This window comes from Chiroxiphia lanceolata, chromosome 5 (genome assembly GCF_009829145.1).
Source record: "Chiroxiphia lanceolata isolate bChiLan1 chromosome 5, bChiLan1.pri, whole genome shotgun sequence".
Lineage (NCBI taxonomy): Eukaryota > Metazoa > Chordata > Aves > Passeriformes > Pipridae > Chiroxiphia > Chiroxiphia lanceolata.
In genome coordinates, this window is record NC_045641.1 from 48,466,480 (window position 1) to 48,490,908 (window position 24,429).

Consider the following 24,429-nt stretch of genomic DNA (forward strand, 5'->3'; position numbering starts at 1 on the left):
GTAAACAAATGAAAAGTAGCATGGTTTCAAACAGGTTGTTCCAAGTGACACAGTAGGTAAGTTAGTATCTGTGAATGCTGAAGATTTGGAGCTGGGTTATAACTTTTTTTTTTGTATAGCATTCAAATAATACTGTAGAAACAGCTCTGTATTCCCATTTTACAAGTACATTAAACCAATCTTTATCTAACTAATGTCTTCCTCAAATTTTTGATAGAGTCTAGAAAAGCATGCTTGTGGATAGTATCTCAGTGCCATGAGTAAGTGTTCTTCCATCATAATATCTGGTGTCTCTGGACAAAGAAATGCTTTTTGCTGTAGATTTGTTTATGATGTCTCTTAAAGACTTGTAACTGAAAGCACCTCTAGACAGCAGTGAATCTTGGAGACTTCAGGTAGTACCTGAAGTGTGAAAATAAAAGTGATGCAGCTGCAATTCTGCACATGCAGTATAAGCGTGGTTACCTGGCAATATTCAACAGTTTGTAACATTAAATTAGCTTCTTATAGGTTTTGTTGATCAGAATTGGGAAATATTTCTCAGCAGTTCAATGTAATTTCCTGATGTACTTCTGCAAAGAGCAGGTGTGTGTATTTGTTGCCTGGCTAACTTCTGGTAACCAGCTTCAGGACTTCTAATGAAGTTATGGAGGGAGAACTCCTTTTGATTTAGGTTAGATATGGAAGTCTTTATACTTTCCCTGTCTTTCTTCTGTGATGCATTTATTTCATTTTCATGTGTTTAGCAGATACTAGGTAAATAACTGCTTGTGCTTAAAATTGTTCTGTCAAGTTGTAGTTGTAAAAGTGTGTTTAAAAAAAAGGCTGATGTCAGCTCTAGGGATAGGAGAATTAAAAAGATGTGGAAGGAATCCTGTGTCCAGATTCACTCAAACTCAGTAGTATGTATTAATGGTTCATTTCCACCTCCTTTTATATTTCTTAAAGTGTGGAATTTCATTATATATTAGATCAATACCATGTGCAAGCCTGCTGTACTGGATCAGAAAGAAATTATCTCAGTCACTCACCATGTCAAGACCCTAGCAGCAGGTGCTCTAGGGAATACACTAAGATCAGGATGGTCATAGTGATACTTCCTAGAATGCTTTCTGATAGCAGTCCCAAAGTCTGTGAACTTCTTCAGCTCAGGAAGTGTCTAACTGGAATAAAGCTGAGTCAGGGGAGGTTTAGGTTAAATACCAGGGAAAGGTTCTTTACCTAGAGGGTGATTGAGCACTGGAACAGGCACCCCAGGGAAGTGGTCACAGCATTAAGCCTGTCTGAGTTCAAGAAGTGTTTGTACAATGTTCTCAGGCACATGGTGTGATTCCTGGGGTGTCGTGTGCAGGGCCAGGAGCTGGACTCAATGATCTTGATGGGTTCCTTCCAATTCAGGATATTCTATGATCCTGTAACCCAGCCACTTCCTTGGCAGTATGTTTTTTTGTTTAAGTGTTTGACCTGCTCACTTTAAACTGTATCTTCCACCCTGGTCAGCTTGTCTGATTATTTTAAAATTGTTTAAATTGTCATCTACAGCCTTTGATAGCAAGGAGTTTCAAGGTTTAATTAGAGACAGTGTTATATTTTTATATGTGTATATATATGTGTGTGCGTCTGTGTATATATATATAAAATGCAACATATATAAAGGTGAATATATAAATATTCTGTTTGTCTCTTCTATTGTACTTTTGTACCCAGAGTACCTTTTTTTTCTTGTGGGTCAGTTTTGTTCCCTAGATGCATCTTGTAATTCTCATTAATTCTTCTGTACTTACTAGTTCTTTCTGCATATGGGGAGAGGAAAGCAGAATTGTTCTGAGTAAAGGAGACAAGTGCACTGTAGACTTCTACAGTGATTTTTTTTTTTCTGTGTGTGCTCTGTGGCTTTTTGTTGTTGGTGGTTTTGTTGTGGTTTTTTTTTTTTCTTTTACTAACAGTTTCTTTTATTTACTTTGGCTTTTGACTGTGACTGTAACTGAGCTGATTTTACAGGGGATACTTATGACAGCTCAGAGATATTGTTCCTTAAAGTTGCTTGGTGAGTTGGCACATCATTGTGCCCATTTATAAGTTTTGTTTTTTTTTTCCTTGATTGCATAGTTTGGCATTTAGCAACAGTATATTTCATAATGTTTTATGAAATCACCCTTCAATCTCATGAGATCCTTCAGATTTCTGTGCTGGTTCTAAATAAGTCCTTTGGTGTAGTAACTTTTGTCCACTTCCTCCTTGCTTTCTTTTTCAGATTGTTAATAAATAGAATTGCTTATGTCTGTGATATCAGAATTGTTTGGAGCTCCTATGGTTGACTCTTATTCCTTCTTTTGTTGCCAAGTTTTAAAAATCAATTCTTAATCCGTGAGAGGAAAGACACTACTGATGGCAGCTTAGTTTCTTTAGACAACTCAGCAGAACTCTATTGAAGGCTTTTTTGAAATTTAAGGAGAAAAGGTTTTTCTAGTCCTCATGATCTGTGACTTCTGCCAAAAAATTATTTGTGGGTGGTGACTTGTCTATGAGCAGTTGGATATTTTTTTCTTTGACTACCTGCTAACCTGCAGCATGGTCATTGGAATTGATTACAGATTAAATTTTAAAAGCTACAGGCTTTGCAGTATTTGTTCACACCTGGAAAATCTATTTCTTTATGAATGGATGCTGCTTTGGCTGGTTAATAACCTGGCTGGCAGCTGAAATAATGTGCAGTACTGAAAGTACCAGTGTACCTCTGATTCTGTTAACCCAATGAGAGGGAGAGGCAAAGAAATTGAATCTGCTTAATTACTCTGGAATATCTTAACACTTCCAAGCAAAACTTTTCCTTTCAATAAAGGACTAGTATGTCAAGTCCCTTCTAAAACATTTTAACTATCAACTCCTGCTTTTAAAAATCTGCTTTTGCAGCTACCTGTCAGAAAGCATCTGTGTAAACTCAATAGCAAAAGTTTTGAAGTACAGGCTCAGCAGGGAAGAATTGGGCTCTTCCACAGCGGCCTTATCAGCATGTGTCACTGACCAGACTCTGTAAAAGTGGACTTGCAAATAACTTATAAACTTACTTGTAGAGACAAACCCAGTCAAACTCTTAAGCAAAATGGCTTTAAAAATAAATACAAAGTAGAATTTATAGCTCTCTGCATCAAATCTTTGTAAAGAGATTTATTCTTTACCTCAGTGAAGTGTGTTTCAAAATTTTCTGATCAGGCATTAATTATGTTTGATTTTATAAATTTGCACTCCTTATATGTAGTAAGCAGACCTTCTATTGAAAAAATCATTGGATAAAGAATGAATGTGTAGGTATCGAGGGGGAAACTTTTGCCAGTTTTTCAGCCCATGTGTACTAATACATTGGGGTTTCTACAATTCTAATAAATGGAGACAAGAAATCTCAGGTCTAGACTACCGGTCAAGATAATAAAGATTTTTTTTTTTAATATTTAATGACTGAGAATGGCAATTCACATGTCAGCTTTTTGTAACTGATTGCTGGTTGTCACTATTTTCCAAACTGTATTTTTCTTGAAAATTCAGAATGCAACTTCATTAACTTTCGCTTGATGCTCCTAAAGAGAAAATTCTGCCTTTGTTCTTCATGTGCTGAGTCAGGAACACAGTCAGGGGATCTGTTTGATTTTTTTTTTTTTTTTCTCCTTTCTTTCTTCTCTAAGTGAGCTGTAGACCACAGCATATTCAAAAAATGTGAGGTACATGAAGAGAAATTACTACTGAGTTCCCTGATTTTTTTTTTTTTTTAAAAAGAGCTCTTCATGTTAATTTGATCATATGTAATCAGTCATTAAAAGGCAAAATACTTGATTCAGACTTGGAAATGTTTTAAGTGGGTATAGTGCAAAAAAGCTGATAGAGTAAACCACAAAGTCTATCAGAGCTGTTATTGGTCCAGCAGTTTTTCTTGTACTCTCACCTATGTGGAGGAAGGACAGCAGCTGACAGTATTGCTCCTACACTGTATCTCTGGGTCCAGAAATATAAACTGATTTAATGTTTTTAAAATTTTATTCTGACTGTCTCTGCTTCATTCCTGACCTTTTCAAGAATAGCTTGTGTGGTGATTAGCTGTTGGGTTTTGATCATATGATCACTTCTTTCTTACTCTTGTTGTCTTCTTCAGTTAAAGCCAAGAGGGCTACTTAGCAGCCACCTGCTGAAATTCCTGCTCATAGGGCTCATCTGGGTGTGGAAACTTCTGCCTTGAGAGAGAAATGTGTGATTCCTGATAGATTTACAGGGGAGCAGTTGCAGCGCTGAAGAAGAGCTCTGTTGCTTTCTGACTCTGTGTAAAGAATGTACATTGGGGTGCTTTTCCCTTAATGGTTTTTTCTTTTCAGGTCTGTAGAAACTTTCGTGAGAGAGATATGCTTCTGGCTGATACTGTATCTGTACCATTCCAACCATTCTGATTAGCACAGTTCTTACTTAAAAAGTTTTGTGAAGGCTTCATTGCTTCATGGCATCTGGTAGGACACTGAGTTGTGAGGTACAAAGCTGCATTCTGGAGAATTAAATGATAATTTGGTTTCTTTGTAAAGCAAGCATGAAATTCCAGTGTGAAAGGAAGATTTTTTTATAAGTTAATGTTAGACTTAAAGTACAAACTGCTAGAACTGGGGGGAGTCACTGGCATAGGTGCTTCACAGTTTCTGACCAGGGCAGTGATGAAGTTAGTAGTTTGTGTTTTGCTAGTGTAAGAATAAGACCACATTTTCAATCTAGTACTCTGTGGCTGTTGACTTGTCAATCAGTTTGAGCATACTTCATGCCAGTCCTGTGATCTCTGGCATCAGCTGCCAGTGAGTTTCAAGATGGAATTGTGAGCACTGAGGAGTGCATGGACTTTGACAAAGAGTTTTTATTCTTCTGAGCTCAATGCTTTGCATTATTTCTTGATTAGCAGAAGCACTCAAGCTGGAATCACTGCTCATCCAGAATCTACAGATGAGCAGTATAAGGCTTCCTTTCTCTGTGCGGATTTCTCAGTCTTAAACTTATTTTGGTGCTTCTCTCTCCTTCCAACCCAATTTAAAAGTCTCTTTTCTTTCATGGGTTATGGAAAAACATGGGAGACTTAATACTGTTGTTGCTAAGAAATCAGTAATTAGGCTGATACTTTGTTCATGTTTACTGTTTAAAATTACTTGAAAAGCACATAATAGCTCTGTTGCTCTGTAAAGGTCAAGTTATTTGAAAATGTTGGACAACTGCATGAGTTGAAACCTAATAAAAACATCTTAATTGAGAAGGTGGGGAGAAAACAAATAAATGTTAAGTAGTTTATTATCCATTTTTGAAGGTTATTTTAAACATAAATAAAGAGCTTTGAGAATTACTTAAAATTTGTTCTCGCTCAGATTTTCTAGTGTCTTAGTTTGCTTTCCTAATTTCAAGGATGCTGTGGAAGGGAACTGAAGAGTTGTTACTAACCCCAGTTGGATCTCCCATAGCCTAGATCTGAAGTGTGTTCAGCTGTGTTATTAAGCTTCAGAGTGAATAATTCTTAGTTTTATTCATGTCTTGGTAACATGGAAAAAAGGTTACCTCGTGCACTGATTTACATTCTTTCTATTCAAGAAAAGCATCTCAAAACAGTGTGAAATTAAGAACAATGTTCAAGGGGGCTCTTGGCTAGAGGCAAGACATGTGGGGTGGTCAATCCCCCCACTTATGCATAAATAGAAAATTTACTACTTACCATGTGTGTTGTGAGAATTTTTTGATAATACTGACATGTGGCTGCTACACTTTCCTGGTTTGTTATAACTTAATATTGCTGTGACAACTCAGCGCTTCATAAGGGGAGTTAAGGAATTTGAAGGATTTCTGAGATACTTAGCAGGTTGAGAAGAGAAGCCACAATCTGTGATCATGCAGACTTGCATTTTATATCTAGTTTTCTACAAGTCATTTTTGTAGTTCTTACTGAGTAAAGAAATATGTGTGTATGTTTTTATAAGGCGTGCTGCTACATATAAGAATGCGTATCTCTTTGGTGTGATCAGCTTTTATGTCCCTTTTCTGTGCTTCTTCCCCCCTGCCCTCAGCAAGTATTAGAAGTATTCCCAAGATAATTTCAGAAGTGTGTGTGTTAACTACTGGATCCTGTTCCCCTAAGAGCAAAACTGCTGCGCTGTTAATAGTTTTTGTTTCTGTTACTGCTTCTTCAGGGACAAATAACAGATAATCCTTTTGCTGTAGAGGAAGGTATTTATCTAACAGATAATTAAATCTTTGGAGATCTGTTTGCAGGAGGTTTAACTGAATATTGGTTTTCCTTCATTTGGATAACAAATATCCATGAATTAATAAGAAAACTGCTTACAGGGTTTTTGTACTGGATAATGCAACTGTTTAAATTAGTGAGTACAGCTGGATAGGCAGGCTAGGACTTCTAAAGATGCTGCAGTGGTCTTGTCTGTGCTGCACCATGAAAATGCAAATGAGGGGTGTTTATAATGTCAAAGCTGAGCTGTCCTTGAATACAAGTTTAAAAAAAAAAAAGTCATGTACTTCTTTCGAAGCATATTGCATTGATGGTGCTCTGCGCCAGATTGTACTTCAGTGATGGCATGACTCTAGTTCTTAAGGCATCCTTTCAGATCAGACCAGTTGTAATATTAAGTGTATGTGAATAACCTGCAGCTGGAGCAACAAGTCAACATTAAGTCCTTCTGCAAAATTATCCAGAAGGCGATGGCTGCAAGCAGGATGTTGCAAATTGGTTATATTCAAAGGCAGTCTTGCACCCTCAACTTGGATGATTTTTTTTTTTTCCTGTGTAAGAATTTCTGGGTTGTTGATCTTAAAAGACTGTGGAACTCTTCAGACCTGAGCTGTTCTAATTGGCTCTGAGAATACTGGCTATTATTATTAAGTATGCAATCTAATATAAAGTAGCACAAGAAGCTTTCATTATAGAATTGGCATGTTCTCACCTCTTTTCTGAAGAAAGCAATGGACTGATAAAAACTCTGGTAGCTGGAAGCCTGGAACAAATGGTAGTTTTTTTCCTCTTTTGAATGAAGGCATCCTACGGAAATGTGAATAGGCTGAATGGCACCAGGAGACCAATGAAAATGGGATGGTGAGAGGGCTACTGAGGAGACAGACAGAGAGCTGAGCTGTGTCATGGGAAATGGAGGAGGATATCCTGAGCAGCAGTGCAAAGGGGAAGGGTATCACTGGTGTAGTGACTTGGGCAGTATGTTTTTTGCATTGTGAATTTTGGGTTTTTTTTAAGAAAGTACTTAGTTCTACATTATACCAGTAGAGTCCACTAACTAAAGTCTGGAATCTATTTACCTGCTGTACCAACTTTTCTTAAAGACACAGTCAGGTCATGCCGCTTTAATTTTCTAGTTCAGTGATGTGTTCACTTTCACTGCAGGAACCGATTTTCTTCAGGTGAAAAAGCTTTTTTTTCTTATCCTTAGGAAAGGAAAATGAGGATATACTATACTACTGAAATCTTAAAGGATTTAGAGATATAAACTACTGTTAACAGTGCTACTTTTAGGCAACTAAATTGGTTTCAGGTTTTGTGAACATATTGTCTTACGTTACAAGCACATCTAAGACTTTATATGACTTTTGTACATTATGCTAATTTAAAAATTCCATATAGATTTTTTTTAAAAAAAAGTTATTACATGTAGCAGTGGCTTTGGATTAAGAAACAAACCCTCAAAAATCAGAGTTATTATGTACTGAAAAAGCAACAGCTGAAGTATAGGTAATGCAGTCCGTCTGCTGAATTAGTTTAAATAAGCAAACAACAACCTTTGTTTAGTTGTAGATCAACTTTTATAGTAATTAACAATAGAAAAAAATTACTTTATAGATGAAAAATTAAAATCAGTTTAAATTGAGGGGAGAGCTGGCTTGGAGTTTGTCTTAAAATTGGGTATTTTAACTCCTAGTGAGTAAAGGGCAGCAGAAGGATAAGAAATTCATAGATAAGTGAGATGCCTCAGTAACATCTCAGTTATAGCTCAGAGGGTTCCAATATGAGAAGTTGAAGTTTAAAGCTGTTCCAGCTAGTTGTCCCAAATTTACTTGGGATAGCACCAATGAAATAGCTGTGTCTGGAGTTTTTAATCTGAAGATGTAAAAGGCACTGGAAAACATCTGTGAAACAGAAGGAAGTGCAGGTTGATGACATTGAGCTGCCATAACTCACCTGGCCTCTGTGCCTTGCTGTAGGGACTTCAGGTGGCTGGACAGTGTTAGCTGTTAGGTTATCATTAAAAATCCGTCTGCTGGCGTGTTCTGCTGAATTCGCTTTATCAGTGGTTACTTTTACAATTGAATATTGCCATATTGCAAACAAATTACTGCATATAACATTATTCTAACATATGCACTAACAAAGCTTTTAATCTCTTAAACCACCTGTCTTTTACAAGACACTTTTTTTCTTCAAAGTACTGTTCTCACTGTCTGCTACTGGTTCTGTGTTAGTATATGAGTGTTCTACAACAGTATCAATATGCTGGTCTTCAAACACAGAGAAAGCTGGTACACTAGGGCGTGGAAAGAATAGGAGCTTTCTAATGCTAACAGTGCTGTACAGAATCACAAAGAGGACAAATGTGTTTGAGTATATGTCACCTTACTAAGGACTAAATAGAACACAGCATTATGGAAAAATTGAACTATGGTACGCTGACGTGTAGATACCTGAACTGCAGGAATGAGTGTTTTGTGCTAGAGAGCTGTGTGAACAGAATAAAGACACTCCATTCCACAAATAACCTGTTTAATAACCATCTGTGGTTGCTGCATGGTTGGCAAGCTGGTCTATCTGTATCAAGTTTCTGACAGTGACTGGTAGCAGATGCTCTGAAGAAAAAGTACAAGAAATGAAGTAGTAGCCTTTTTCTAAGTAATGAGAGATTTAGGGAATTCAGAATAGTTCAGATGGAACTTTGCAACATCCTTTGACAACAATTTGTGATATATAATTTGCTGTATACAAATCTGTACAGTATAGCTATTGTGTTTCACTTGTTGCTTGAGCATGTCCTGCTTGTGTCCAGAGGAAATAACCACGCTGGAATATGTATACCAATGTTAGATGGCCTCTGTGTATGACATAGTCTTTTAAAACATTTAAACTGTTAATTGTATATCCCACTTCTAATTCCTTATCCAAATACTTTAGACATATCTTGCCTATATGTAGTGGTGCTGTAGGTATGAAATAGGAGTATGCAGAAAGAGAAAGTAAGGAATCCTAGAACTGAATGTGAATGAACGTGGGAAGTTAATTTGGACAACTACAGATTGTCCTAATATTATGCTTTTAATTTCACTGAGTGAGCTGACATAGATGCTAGGGTAGTGTTGTTGTCTTGGATAATTGTGTCCAGAGCTATATGTGCTTGTGGATGAATTTGTCAGAATCTCATTTGGCCTTTTTTATTTCTAAATAAAATTTAACATCTTTTTTTCTGTTCATAACTTGTAAGAAACTAAGGTATTTGAGTAAATAATATCTTACTTGGCATGTGTCACTGAGAGCATGTAGCCCTGTATGCATCAATGTTCTGAGTACTGTAACAATAAGCCTACAACAACTAATTCTTGGTTCAGTTTAAATGAGAGAAAGCATCTTTTTGTGGTACGTAACTTCTTTTTTGCCACATAACTGTCTTGAAAGCGTGTGTTCACAGTGGGTTTATAAAGAATGGTAAGTTCCCTTTAGCAGGTGGCATCTAACTAATTTTATTATTAGCTGCCTTGAGTATTAGGTAGAACCTTCTCTAGTGATTTCTTTGGCTGATTTTTGCACTGTTGCTGAATATGCTGCTTGAGCAGTTGCTACCCCTGGGTACTTGTTTCTACATTTTGCCAATACTAGTGCAAACTTCTGCATGACTGTGTGATGAACTAGGTGGAGGATTGATTTACGTAAAATATGACCCTGCAAGGATATTTTTGTTTTGGTCTCGTTGGTTCAGTTATGCTGGCAGAATTCAAAGTCTGAGGCTCTGAGTGCTCCCTAAGCACCTACAGGGAGGCATAAAGGGGAGAGTGTCTAGAGGCTTCAGTTTTGACCTCTGAGCTAAATAACTTGGGGATAATCCTAGTCAGGGTAACACTGTTTTTAGAAATAATGAGATGACTGCCTGATTCCTGGTCATACTTTCCAAACATTTGGGACTTTATCTGTGTCTTAACTTTTCTTAGATGTTTGTACTGTGATGAAAATGTAGCTGCAGACCACAGACAGAGTAATAAACATTATTCCAGAAAGAAGACATGGGAGAAAATTGACTTTGCAGTTTCTGGGCAGGATTTTCCACTTAGTACTACAGTTTGCTTTAAATGTTCAGCACAGTCAGGAAAAAGAAGTAGGAAGTGACCTTTTTGTTGGTCTCAAATGAAAATGAATGAATTCAAGAGCCTGCTTGCTTGCATTGTTCTCAGTCAGTAGCAGAGCTATAAAACTTAGAAAAGCATAGCCCCTTTTCAGCACTCCCGCTGTCTCCAGGTGATTGTAAAACAGCACTGTATTTTGATGTGTATTTGAGCCCTGCACTTTTCTTGTGTAGGTCTCAAAAACATGACAGGCAAGCACAGGGTAGCATGTCAAAGAAGATGGCCTCTGGAATTTTCCTAGATTTCTTCTGAATTGTGTGGATGATTTCTTTAAAACATCTAGTCTTGTGTCTATTATTAGACCATCATCCATAATTTGGGGTGTGCATATGGGAACTTTCTGCATATGGATTCTCTGTGGGGCCCTGAATGACTTAACTCACCAAATCTCCCTCAGTTCTTGTGCTTAAAACAGTAAAAATGGGCTTTTCTCTGCATTCTGCCTATGAAAGGTTTTAGTGTAAACCTTCCAGTGGTCACTGCAATGCAGTGATAGCCTTTTTTACTTTCGGAGTCTGAAGAAGATGGATGTTGTCCTTTCAGCAGTCTCTAGTGGAGGAGGTAGTCCAAATGGGCCTCAGGCTGCTGTGGTCCTATGCTGGCCCAAAGGAGATGACAGGAGCTGCTGATGCTCCCCTGATTCAAGGAAGGGATAATAGCTGCTGCTTGTAGTCTACTTGTCTTTCTGCCTTCAGCTTGTATGTGGGATCAACATAGAGGTGAAGTGTAGAAAGACAACTGATCCTTCAGCAGAGTGTCTTATGGGAGGGGCTGCATTCCCAGTAGCATTAGGCAGGCGGGCATCTATGCTGCGTTTTTGAGACTTCTCGTGGCTGATGAGTTTCAAGAGATACAAGGGCATGAAAAAACGTATGAGTTTCTGTTTGCATAAGTTTAATGAGCCTTTACTAAAGGTTCAATGCATAGACTCCGACCTGTTTCACTTCAAGTGTCAGGTATGTTTGAACTTTAAGTGAAACATTAGCTAACACGTGTCTGGTTTTTTTCCTTCAAGAGGCCCAAAGTCTCCAAATATTTTCTGGGATGTGAGTACTTATTGAGGTTTTTCATTACTAGATTTTGAGGACTTTTGTCTGTGTTGCTTTTATTATCTTAAAGCAAGTAGCAAGGCTGGATTCAGTCCATTGTGTGAGGGGGGGGGGGAATGCGTCTGTGTTCCCTGGAGCTAGCTGCCCTCCTGGAGGAGAACTTGAAATTTAAGGGACATGTCTACTAAAATGTTAGCAAATGAAGATATTCTGGTGTCTGCTGTGGAGAGAACAGGAGGAGCGTGTGCCAAGTCTCAAATTGGTATACTTGGCGAAAAAGAATGAATAGCAAGCCAGTTTTTTTTCCCCTGCCACTTTTTTTTATGACCCTTCTAAAGTTAAATAGGGAAGATGAACTGCTGGAAGTTAAACTTCCTCACCTCAAGTGCAAGGGAAAGGGAACAAACATCTGTATCCTAAATGGACTGGAATCACTAGCTATATTAGAAGTAAAATCATGTTTAGGTGAGTATCCTCAAAGAGTAGGATCACTTTTTCATGACTGCAAAATTTGTAGGATTTCATCAAGAGAAACGTTTGATGAAGCAGATTAGACACAGATGTCATCCACTAAGTAAGCACTTACAAAAGTTAATAAATATTTTTCCTTTTTTCCATTTTACCTGTTTTTGGAAAAGAACTTACTAGGTGGTATAGTAAAAGGGATAAAGCACGCAACTGCATGTTTCTGTAGTTTTGTTATTACCTATTACAAAATTGCTACATCTGAAACATGCTGCTGGACATTGTCCACCTCTGCTCCATCCCTGTGGGAATGTTTTGGCGTAGTCTCCTGTAAACAGGAACTGTTGGAGTCATGTTTGACTGCAGTTGTTGGAGTTTTGGAAAGTGTACGGACAAATTCGAGCTGCTTGTATAGCATGTGTACATATGTGCAACCTTCCTCCTTTTCTTCTCCTGGGATGCCATTAATTTGATCTCTTTGAACTTGATCTGAAAGACCAGATACTCTGGATTAAACATAACATGTAATACCGCCTTTTGTTTTTTGCTATTGCTGCACTGCTTTTCCTGTGGCATTAATCTGGAATTGTTTGGAATAACCTTAGAGCTGACTAGTTTCTATGTGTTTCATATAGTGCACACACTATATGCAGAATGCTTTAATGATGCCTTACTATGCATGTTATTCTGGTTTTGAAAAAAATAAGCATTGTTCTGATGCAGATTTCAGACACAGACCCTGGTATATAAACCCTTCTGAAATGGAGACGCACTTCGCTGCTGAATCTCTAAATGGGATACCTGAATGCTCTGTGACCAAGTAAATAAATATTTCCTCTTAGTTTCAAGAAACATGGCACTCAGCTGCTCCTTACTCCTTGTTGTAAAATAGCAGGCCATTTGCTGACTGGAGCAAGCCATTGACATTATTGCTAACAGCTGCTGAACTCTTAGCGTTAACTTAAACAGCTCATAAATGTTAATCATATTGCAGTTTTGTTAGAGCTTGTCTGCCTATCCCAGAGGCACTAGCTATTATGGCATGCTTTTTTCCCCACATGAACTGATGACACTTCTTAGTGGAGATTCCAAATAGCAACTTGCTAAGTTCAGTAATTTTACTGTGGTGGCGGAAGTTTCTTCAAAACGGTGCTTTTAATTACAGTTTCACTAGTACTAGTATAGCTTTACTTATGTGTTTTAGTGGGCTGCTGAGTATGTGATGGAATGAGTATGGAGCAGAAGGGAGTATGCTGTCTGCTTACTGACCTGTTGTTGGGAGATCAGTGACAGAGTCATATCCAAATCTAAACTGAAGAAAATCTGTGGAGTTCATCTGTACTTTGGTTTAAAGTAATTTTGGTATTGTAATGGTTTTGCTGCCATACAAATGTGAAAAGTTTACAGGAAATGTTTACGGGCTGCTGTAAAAATGTATGTTATCTGCATAATAAGCAATTAAACAATATTCTGTAGCCTTCTAATGGTCCCTCCCACTCTTCAGCCAGTGGGGATGGGTACTTAAAAACAAGACAAAGCTCTCAAATAAACTAATCCTTTCCTTCCTTCAGGTCAGATTCTGCTAGTGTTCTCTGTAGAAAACACTGGTAAAGTTCCAGAACCTGTTTTTGAGACTGTCAAAATGATTGTGAATATAGCACAAACGAAAACATAGATAATGAAGTAAATGATACTCTATTATTGTGGAGGTATAACTTTTTGATTTTAATAGTTGTGAAAGTCAGAAAGAGGACAATGTTGTTGCTAGTACATGCCATATAGAGAAATTATGCTTACAGTGTCGAAAAGCCATTCTGTCATCCTTATTCTTAAGTGGTCATCCAGTGGAACTTTTTCTCTCTAGGGCAATGGTATATGTGTACCAGAACTGTACTTTGTGCTTAGACAATATGCTCCCTACCAAACTCGTTGAAATTGCAGTTAGTCTGAGCTTCTGGTATCAGCCTGTGATTACAGGTTAACCTACTGACAGTGCAACCATTCCCATACAAAGCTATATGCTCTCTGGATGGTGCTTTGGTTGTGTGCATGTGTGTGGTTCCTCTTCAGGATTCTTTCCTGGCTGCTTGCAGAGGAATTTCTGTTCCTGAAGAGGTGTGCAGGACAGGGACAAGTGTTGCAGACTGATGCTAAACAGATCCTATCCTGTAAGGTGGGAGGTCCCAGCTTGAGCTGGAACCTCTTGGGCTTTATCAGATAGACTTTGTGCAAGGAAGTATGGTTTTGGGTGAGGAAGATCAAAACAGTACTGGTTGGTGTTTTTTTTCTTTTTTTGGGGGTGGTTAAAGTATGAAACCAAGGCTATATAAGGCTAACATCACACTATACTGAAAACTGTGAGCAAGGGTTTGATCTCAAAACATTCAGACATGTTAATTCCAATGACAGAGTTAAATATCACTCTTCCAGTAGGTGGATGTGAGAATTGTTTTCTGGACTTCCTCCTAAAAGCCTGGAGAAAGACTGGATGCTATACAATCTACTAGCTTGTGGTTACTAATGAAACAGCAAACTCTTTGGGAAAGTAGAGGGGACTCCAGATTGTATATGTGTGGTTCAATTATAATTACATTACTGATGTTTTGGGAAAAATATGATTGCAAAAATAATTCCAGATTTTTTAAAGACTTTAGAGCTCACTTATTTCTACAGAAGTGATGTAGTTCATTACAACTAGTATGACCATCCAACTATCAGTTCTAGTCCCATCTTTTCAATGTTTTTCAGTGGGTTTTTAATTTTTGTTTCTTTTTTCCTTTTATTTATCTTCCAATGGTCCAGCTAAAAATTCTACTGTTGTCCTTTAATTCTGCCCCATCTTCCTTCACGTCTCATGCAGCAAATAGAGACAGCTTGCTGAGATTAGATACTTTCATATATCCAGAGTGGTATTTAAATGAAAAAATAAAGAAGAAAATACCCAAATTGATTGAATATCTCAGTGGTGACTCCAAGTGTCTTTTTTTGAGTCTGAAAGTAACTTTCCTGTGCTGCATCCTTAAACTGACAGAGTAGAAACATACTCAAATAGTTGAGTTCAGGAAATGAATGAAGAAAATGGTGACTTGAAGAACTGAAATATTGAATGGTACAAAAAAAAGTTGTCAACAGTATTAATAATACTTTTTTCTTTTTTTTTCCTCTTGCAGACCTTCAAGTGCTGACCTTCTTGGTCTATTAAGTTATTATAAACTTTTGCTGCTCTGCGAACATATAAAGATGTCTCGCAGCCCTGATGCTAAGGAAGACCCTGTGGAATGCCCTCTTTGCATGGAGCCTCTGGAAATTGATGACATCAATTTCTTCCCTTGCACCTGTGGCTACCAAATTTGTCGTTTCTGTTGGCATCGTATCCGCACTGATGAGAATGGACTTTGTCCTGCTTGCAGAAAGGTAAATTCCTGGAACAGCGTCTTGTCTTGCATATGTCACAAGGCCTCTTGCATTGTGTTGGTACCAAAGACATCCTTTTCATTAAGGGAAACATTCATCTAGACATAGCCTAGATCAAGGGTGAGGTGTTGGATCTTTCAGATTCTGTGTGCTTATGCATTGAAGTTGTTAGGAAGTGACTAGTCTTGGTTTATTAAATTCAGAACTGGATTAATAGGAGAAGCTGTGGATCAGAACCAAAGTGTGCTGATACTAAGGGAACTGCCAAAAATAAAAAAATATTTTGAGTTGGGGTGCTCATGCGTTAACAAAGTCTTTTCAGGAAGAACAGTGAGGATTCCAGGGTTTGCTGAGGGGTTTGCTGAAGGCTAAGGTTTAGCTGAATTGACCAAACTAGCTGACTGAGGTAAGCTTGTAAAGCACCTGCTTGTTTTGTTTGTGGCACTGAAGCCTTTAATCTGTATTTCAGTGGATACTAAACATGTAAAACTTTTGGAAAAATATCCAGTGGTATTAAACTTTAAAACATTTAAAAATTTAGACTGAGTCTATATGTCTAGTATTCTGATCTTGTTGCCAAGTGCTTGAAGGTAGTACTTAATGTCTATCTGTGTCTTGATGTCTGGCTGATACTTTGGTTGGCCTCAACTGTAAATCTCAGCTTCACTAAGTTGCCTGTTATTTCCTTTGCATTATTTTATCCCTCCTTTTAGTGTTTTGCTTAACTTTCTAATTTCCTTCAGTGTTTAATAAATTCTTTCTCAATATCTTCGTCTTTAATGACTTCTCTTGATTGTAACTTTCTTGCCTGGCCTTCATCTTCTTGTAATTGCAGCTGCTTATGTCTCCCCTTTCTCCTGATGTTTAATCGTCATCCTGTCCTCAGTTTATGCCTTTGTCTTCCTGTCTCACATTACGCTCACTTTTCAGATCCCAAGTAATCTTACTTGGTCTCACTACCTTTATTCACTGCCGCAGTATTCTTTAAGCACTTCCAGTCATATTTTCTTGCTGTTCTTTTGGGCTTTGACTACACTAGAGTTATCACTGCTAACCTGTGTTTGGATGCCTCTGCAAGCCTGAAGGCTGTCTCACACCAACATATGTTTGTTAAAAAGTTCTGCAAATTTGCTGCAATATTTTAGCTCTATTCTACAAGGAAGATCTACGTGTCATCAGCCAAATATTTCTCCACATGTGATACCTGCTGTAGGTGACACATGCTGTATTAGTAATTTCCACAGTACAAGCGAATTTCTGCTCTTCTGGTACAACATGAGATTTCAAATTTCCTTGTTTCTGCAAATTGCTTCATTTACCTGGATTTATTATGCTGATTTATTATGCTATTTTTCACCTGTTTGTTATTGGAAGTTTGTGGAATGTATTTGAAAAATCAAAGAAGCAGCATGATTCACTGCCTCTGGATATCTGAATTCTTTGAAACACGGATACTGCCACAGCTGAACTTTTAAATGTGGAATACTCTGGCATACGATTGGATGTGCAAATACTTGACAAATTGGATACAGTTTGCTTAGAAAAACTATTTCATGTGGAAAGCTGGAATGAGTGCTACAATTGGAGTAAAGCATACAGACAGGAGACCTCTTCTCTCACAATGAGCTACCATTGTGTTCTTGATACCTTCTTTATCCACGAAGTGCAAGATATTCTTGAACAGACTTGCAACTATATCACTGGATTGTAAGAAGTTGACTTGGAGGCTGAGGGAGGACACTTCTTTCATGGCATAGACAAAGACATTGTGATGCAGATGCCACCAGGATCTTGGAAATAAATAATTTTGAGCTACAGAGTTGCAGCATTAAAGAAGCCACCTTTTGAAGTGTGCAGGACAAAAGGAACCAGGTATGTGTATTTGTGTTCTATGTGTCTAAATAGTTCCTATCTGTGTGTAGTAAGGCTTCTGGGAAAATATCTGAGCAGTTTTTTTATTCATATCTACTGTGATGTGTATTGGTTATGACCACTTAAAATGCTGAAGCACAGAACATGGCAAAGCAACAAAATCTGAGCAGGAAAGTTTATAGTAGGTACAATGGTTTCAACAGGTATGTCATATTTTTATAATGTGCATACCAGTGCAGGATACTTACTGGATGGACTGTGAATAAACATATATTAAAACAAGGCTGAGTATGTTATTCACAATTACATAATAGAAATCTGCTGTTTGTGCCTATGTTATTGAGTGCAATGCAACTTCTCCAGGGATTTGAGCAGTAGTCTATGGAGAGGAGCAATGAACAAGCTCCCAGTCCAGGGATTTTGGTTGAAGGGTTTTGGGGGAGATTTTGGACAAGTCTGTGACAAAATAGTTTAGCTATATGCTATAGTGGCACCTATGCCATTAGTTTGACAGATCTTAACTGCGCATTGCATATATACCTTTATTTTGCTAAGCTTCTTTAATGTCTAACTGAAAAGATGTTAGCTTATGTTTTTTTCTACCAAGGAGAAAGTACATCTACATGAACTCTTACAAAGCTTAACATGTGCATGTGCAGAATGTATTCATGTGGTTGCAGTCAATTGATTTAGTCCATCTTAAGTTTCTTCCTGTGAATAGCAGTAGTACACAAACATTTTCTTTGTTTTGCTGTATGAATGTAAGGTACTAGTATGAATTAAACTTGAATGCTGGTTGGAAACTAGTACTTCTTAGTGTTAACATAATAAAAGCTTTCTAAACTTCGTCTGAATCTTCTGAAATAGACTGTGAAATTGTTTTTATTTGATTCATTAACTACAAAAAATATTTAATTACAAAAAAGAACTGTCTTGCTTTGAGTTTTTGGTACCTTTCAGAATTATAGGTGTAGTCAATTGTAAGATGCTAAGCAAGCCTTCCTGTTTTTCCCAGTCAATTGATTTCTTAACTGTGAGTGAAATAGTTGCTAACTACTCAAATTAGAATGAAGACACATGTGTTCACAAGAGATTTCTGTAACCAAAAACTGGTTTACATGTCACAGACTTGCTGGTTCTGGTTTTAAAGCCAGAGATTTTTATCCTAAAAGAGATATTTCTGTTTTCTTTGAAATTCAGTAGCCTAGGTACTGTTTATGACATGAATAACATACCATTTCACTTGCTTTATTAGAGCATAGCACTCTCAGACCTTAGCGTCTGTTGTTGCACTTTTTAAATCCAGCAATAAAAAAGCTCAGCTCTTTGATGTTTCTTAATTGCTTTGCTCTTCCACCAAACAATAGAATTTGATACACAGTTGTTCCTGCAGTGGGGCTTTGCCTTTTGCTCCAGTTCCTTGACTTAAAGAACTTTATTTCTCCTAGCACCTTGTGTTAGAGATGGGATAAATAGTAAACTGCTACGTGTATGACCAAGAAATTAACATGCTTTATGCATGTCTTTTGTCTATATTTCTCCTACTACTACTGCTGTGTAAAAGGAACACTTTGTCTTAATGCACAGTCTCCAAATGCCACTTGTTTCCACTGGTGCTTTTAATCCCACAACTGAGTAGTTTAGTGCAACAATGGAGATTTCAAAATGGATAGGAAATTGCATTTTTTTTTTTTTTGTTCTTGATATAAGTACTATGGTGTATACTATGCATAAACCTTATTGACTTTCTCTGCATTTCTCATTTCAGGACCTACTCGGTAGCAAGGCAACAAGTGGGAAATATTGGTACATCCATTGTGTGGAAGGAATGTGACCCATCTGGGAATGGCAAAAGCAAAGTGCTTGATAAATCCCAGCTCAACTTTCAACACTTGGGAAATAGGGAAAAAGTCTGAAAGAAAATAACTTAAATGACAAGACAAATATAGTCAGGAAGACCAAGAATTCATCAAGGGCCATCTGATTAAAGAAATGAGACTTCAGAAGAGACATTCACACTTTTGCTGAAGTTCTTGTAGGACTACCAACAACTTGCAGTTAGTGTAAACAAAATTTGGTCACCTTTCATGATGGCACACTTGTTCAGGTGGCCTCTGAGGTTTTTCCTGAAGAGAATTTGCATAGCTTAAGTGGAGGATGTCAGCTAAACTTAGTCAGTGAATCAGTGATGTTGACATCTCTTAATGTCTTGCATCTGAAAATACATAAATGCTGATAACACTTGATGTAGCTACTTTGTTTGGATCTCAAATCCTCTACCAGCTAAGGCATCAGTGGTAGGAGGTTAAACAAGCATTTTGTTCCCAAAATATAAAAAACATAGGCATGTTAGTAGCATTGTAGCATTAAACACAGAATAAACAACAAACAGTGGTACTATGGGATATGCCAGCAGTCAATCCACCTTGCTTATCTTTCAGTGATGTTCCAGCAGTCTTCACTGCATGCATCTGTTTGTAGTTGAACCATTATCTGTGTTCATGAACTTCAAAACTGTGGGAAGCACTCACTCTGAAGATGAAATCATTTATTTTCCTGATTTTAGGCTGACTTTGTCCTTTTTTGAAAGGAAAATGATTTCTAATGCTGAAATGTTTGTGCTGTGCTTACCTGCCTTCCTCCCTCTTCAAATGTACAATATCTCTTAATCTGTTACCTGTCACACATGATATATCAATAGGAAAGTCATGTATCATTTCTTACAACTGTTTCTGATTTATTCTTTGGATTCAAGATGTGTGCACGGATTCATTTACAGGTCCTGCAAGTCAGGATATCCAACTAGTCATATTCCTTAGAAACGTTAAACATGTCAGAGTGATAAACATATGAAACATTTAAAATATAATACAGCTTAACTGTACCTAGTGAGAACTTTTGATGATTCTGTTGGTCAAACAAGTGCTGTTAGCCATATGGCAAAAGATGCTTGAGCTACCCAGGATGTTTCCTGACTCATGCTCAGGACCTCCAGTAGAAAATAGCTGTACGGAGAAGGAGCATACTGTCTGACTTGCTTCTCGCTTGAGAATATGCTCTGAATGGGGATATACTTGGCAAGAAAGAAGCTGATGAACTTTGACACTGTTTGCTATAGTTTTCTTGGTGTCAAATTGGTCATTGGTGTTCATCAAGTACATTCTGAAATCTCTGTAAGGTATTCAGTGTTACTTTGAAATAGCATATCTTTTTGAGAAATGGTATGGCTTTGACTGTTCTTCAAGGATAACTTGACTGCTTAGTGTGTTTTCATGTTAAGGACACCTTTAGCTACAACTAAAGTATCTTAAAAGTTTAAATTCCTTTGTGATGCTAAAAACATGTTCCAGAGGACTTGATGTTCAGCTGTGAGATACCATCTGCTGAAGTCAACTGCAGCATATTTTTGGTAGATGTCACAAATATGGCATAATGATGCTGAACTTTAAGCTGAAAAATGAACATCAGTTTATTTGAGGATGTACTCAGAAGACTATCAGGGCTGAGCACTTGGTGACTCTTTGAGTAACATCATGCAACTATGAGGAATATATATGCTTTTAACCTAAACCTTATTTTCGTCTGCCATTGTAGATTTTTCTTAGGTTATTTAGTATGACAACTAGTTTTATACTCTGTCATTGACAGAGGGCAGTCAGGAAAAAGTTAAATTCATTTTTGTTGGACTTGCACACTGAAACCTTTGGTTATGGTAGTACAAGCAAAGACAGTTCAATATACTGGTGAGCTTGAGCTTAACTTCTTTATCTTAAGTCTTTATCTTAATACACGTCTCATGTACTCTTCTCATTTTTTACTTCATCTCAATGTTTAGAAACACTTAATTTTTTTTGAGATACATTTTTATGTACTTGCTTTTGTGCTTAGCATTGCTTTTTATATATGGTGTGAAACGTAACTTTTTAGTCTGAAAAAACTGGGACAAGTAAGGAATATGGGACTGCTTCGAGGACTAATCGGAGCAGAAGATGGTGCACTGTAGTCTGCAAGACCAGTCTAAAATAGTGCCTTTATAGTAGTGCTCTGTGTGAGTAGAGCAGTCTTTGTAGGTAACTCTTAGAACTCTTGCACTTCTGCTAGATACTTTTGAGATTAAAATCTACAGTGTTATGTTTGTGTTCGAGGAGTTATCTGTAGATGATAATCTTGAGGTTAAAAATGCACCTTTGTCCAGAGGAGAGAGACCAAATTTCAAACTGGTACACAGGCATGGCAAGATTATTGTTAAGTCAGTGTGCAGTAACTGTATTGACATCTGTCTCTTCACTGGAAGTTAACTATTGAGCAGTGTAATGGTGTTACTGTCTTGAATTTGTGGGCCACTGAAACTACATTTGTATTTTATTTTCTTATCTGGTAGATTTAATACACTTAAGCATCCAAATCTGTATCAGACAACTAAATATAAAGTGAATATGCAGTGCATGCTTTCACCCAACTTAGTATGCTCTGTTACTGAAATTTTAACAGGATGTGTTGACTGTCATGTTGCAGCTGCTTGTAACGTTACCAAATTGACTAGGCAGCTGGGTTAGAATGTGGCTATTGCCCAAATCAATATTATGTCTATAAATAGGAGAATTACATGAAAGATGCAAGATGTTCACCTTTCCCAAAGGACTGAATATGCCTCTATAATGTGAGAGGCTGTAAAAATCAGATCAGTATAACACAATAAAGAAATTTTTGCATTCAAACATTGGGATTAATGATTTTCAAATGTGTTGTTTCTTATATGGGTTGAGTTTAATGCTGTTTGTTATGTTTAGCCTTACCCAGAAGACCCAGCAGTGTACAAACCACTCTCCCAGGAAGAGCTGCAGAGGATAAAAAACGAAAAGAAACAGAAACAAAATGAGAGGAAACAGAAGATATCAGAGAATCGCAAACATTTGGCCAGTGTACGGGTTGTACAGAAGAACCTTGTCTTTGTGGTAGGGCTATCTCAGCGCCTAGCAGATCCAGAGGTAAATGGTTCACACTTGCAAATCTTACTCTTAACATACTGCCATGAAACATTAGAATACCCTTGTTCTGTCTCCCTGCAGGATATAAAATGAAGCAGCATTGAAAAGGTTCACTGCTTATGGGGCCCCCTCTTCTTAAGGAAGCTTATTCCTCTCTCTCCTCCAAAATAACTTCAAGTGTTTGTCTATGTTTTAGGGAGTACAGATGATCTGCGATTTTTTTTTTGATTTTTTTTTTTTTTTTAAGAAAGTTGTTCTTTGTATTTGTGTAATAATGAGAGCTTGGTTTTAACCTAAAAATGTGCTTAAGGATGTTTTAGGTACTCATTTTCCTAGGTTGAATCTGCTGGCACTATACAGCTGTATCATGCATCACAATTTCTAAAACAGGAGCTTGGTTATGTTCCAAAGAACTGATATAAAGTATAGCACAAACCTGTAGGGAGAGAAGAGAAAAGCTAATACTCGAAGTATAATATGGAAGGAACATAAGAGTGATGTCCTTAAGAAGCTGAAATGGGAAAAATGAATAAGAGGAAGACCCAGGAAAGAGTTGGCTTGCTACTCTGCATCATCAAAAATTTCAGAAAACTGGTTGTGTTTAAAATGTTTATTTACTTCCATCATCAGTCAGCTGCAGGTGGCCAGTGGAATAAGTGCTAATGAGTAAAAGTATCTTGAATTAGAATATGGAGGAAATGTAATACAGGATAAGATAGATATCTTCAAAATTACTGTACCAAGTTAAAGTCACATTATTGAACTAAATTGTCTAGGGAAAACTGAAACAGAAGTGGCTGTTTGAGTACTCAGAGAATGGTCTGTAGTTTGGTAGACGTATAAAGAACAAAAGTAAAAAACTGCTTTTAGCGAAGGGGAGGGAAAGGATAAGAAGGGAAGAGGAAAAATCAAAGTTAAAAATGATCTGGTGTATACCACTTCAGTATATACTAAAATATAGCAGCAAGTATTTGCAAGCAGCTGTCAGCAGTGGCTTGGCACTATTTATTATTGAAAAATGCATTTGATTTCTTTGACCAGATAGAGGATTTGTAAGAGAAATAGTAGTAAATGCAGTTAATTTTTTTTAAACCTCAGATAATTCCATACTGAATACTTGAAGTAACTCGAAGTGGATTTATTGGGGGGGTGGGTGATGGGCTGTACTAGGTGTGTTGGTAGCAGTATTCTCAATAACATACCAGAAGATAATGTGTACTTACTGAATATTGCATATAGCATCAAGATAACTTGATTTTCAAGAAACCTAGCCTGAGAGAGATGAGCTAAAAAAGTATTCAGTATATTCAATTTTTCTATTTAAGCAGGCAAAAAACTCCTTTGTATGTAAAGATTGTTTGGAAGGGGAGGTTGGCTGCTATTTGCCATTTCTGGAAAGCAATCTGTGGATCCTCTTCTGTTAACTGGGTCTTAGAAAAATTGCAAAGGCTATGCTGTCATATGTTGTTATCAGGAGTATAATCTGCAATATGCTTGAGTAAAGCAGAAGTTTCTTTGGGATTGTCAGTCTTTTCTGGAATGATACCTGGAGGATGGATGTGGGATGTTTCAAGAGGGTGTAGACCAACTGAAGAGCAGTCAGAAGAGACCAGGGAATGAATGATTGTCTATACAACATGTCTTGTAGTTCTACAGGATGTTCCAACTGTGATGCTGTTAGTTCTTGTAGATGTCGATGCTCCCTTTAAAAGGGAGAGGAGGTAGTTAGGTAAAGATGTTCTTGGATCAGGACAGTTTAACTGCGCTATCCAGTGTTAATATGAGGATGGAGCTGAGGAAACAAATCTTAATTTATAACCTCTCAGGTTATTGTGTAGAGCTAGAAATACCCTTAGCCTATCTAACTTCAGTCTGAGTAGTCAGTACTTTGGTACCTTCTTCCATCACAGGAATGGAAAAATACTTTTTGTATAAATGTGTCTGAGATATTGCCAGTTTGTTTCATTGGCACACCAGGTGAGCGTTATTCAGCAGAGTTGTTTAATATGATGATGATATTCCTGCTTTGCACAGGATCCTTAAATGGTGTGTTATTACTAACTGATTCAGGGAAGGGCAAAACAGGAGTATTTTTTTCTTCCTTTAGGGATGTGATATTCACTCATTTGTTTTGGCATGATGTTGATTCTGAAATGTTTTTTCTTGCCCCGGGAATTTTTCTGTATTGTCTTCCTGCACTTAGTCAGGTCTTTATACAATTTGAGACTATC

At 37.4% G+C, this 24,429-nt stretch overlaps 1 protein-coding gene across 7 annotated transcripts in view; it reads left to right on the top strand.

The window, feature by feature from the left end:
- The window catches only part of CNOT4 (CCR4-NOT transcription complex subunit 4), a 79,443-nt gene that overhangs the window by 21,473 nt on the left and 33,541 nt on the right, over positions 1 to 24,429 (top strand). For all 7 annotated transcript variants that reach the window (XM_032688703.1, XM_032688700.1, XM_032688704.1 and 4 more), the window contains exons 2-3: positions 15,095 to 15,338; positions 22,001 to 22,198. In XM_032688703.1, the coding sequence (XP_032544594.1) occupies positions 15,165 to 15,338; positions 22,001 to 22,198 (372 nt within the window). In that variant the 5' untranslated portion in view covers positions 15,095 to 15,164. The remainder of the gene's footprint in view (positions 1 to 15,094; positions 15,339 to 22,000; positions 22,199 to 24,429) is intronic.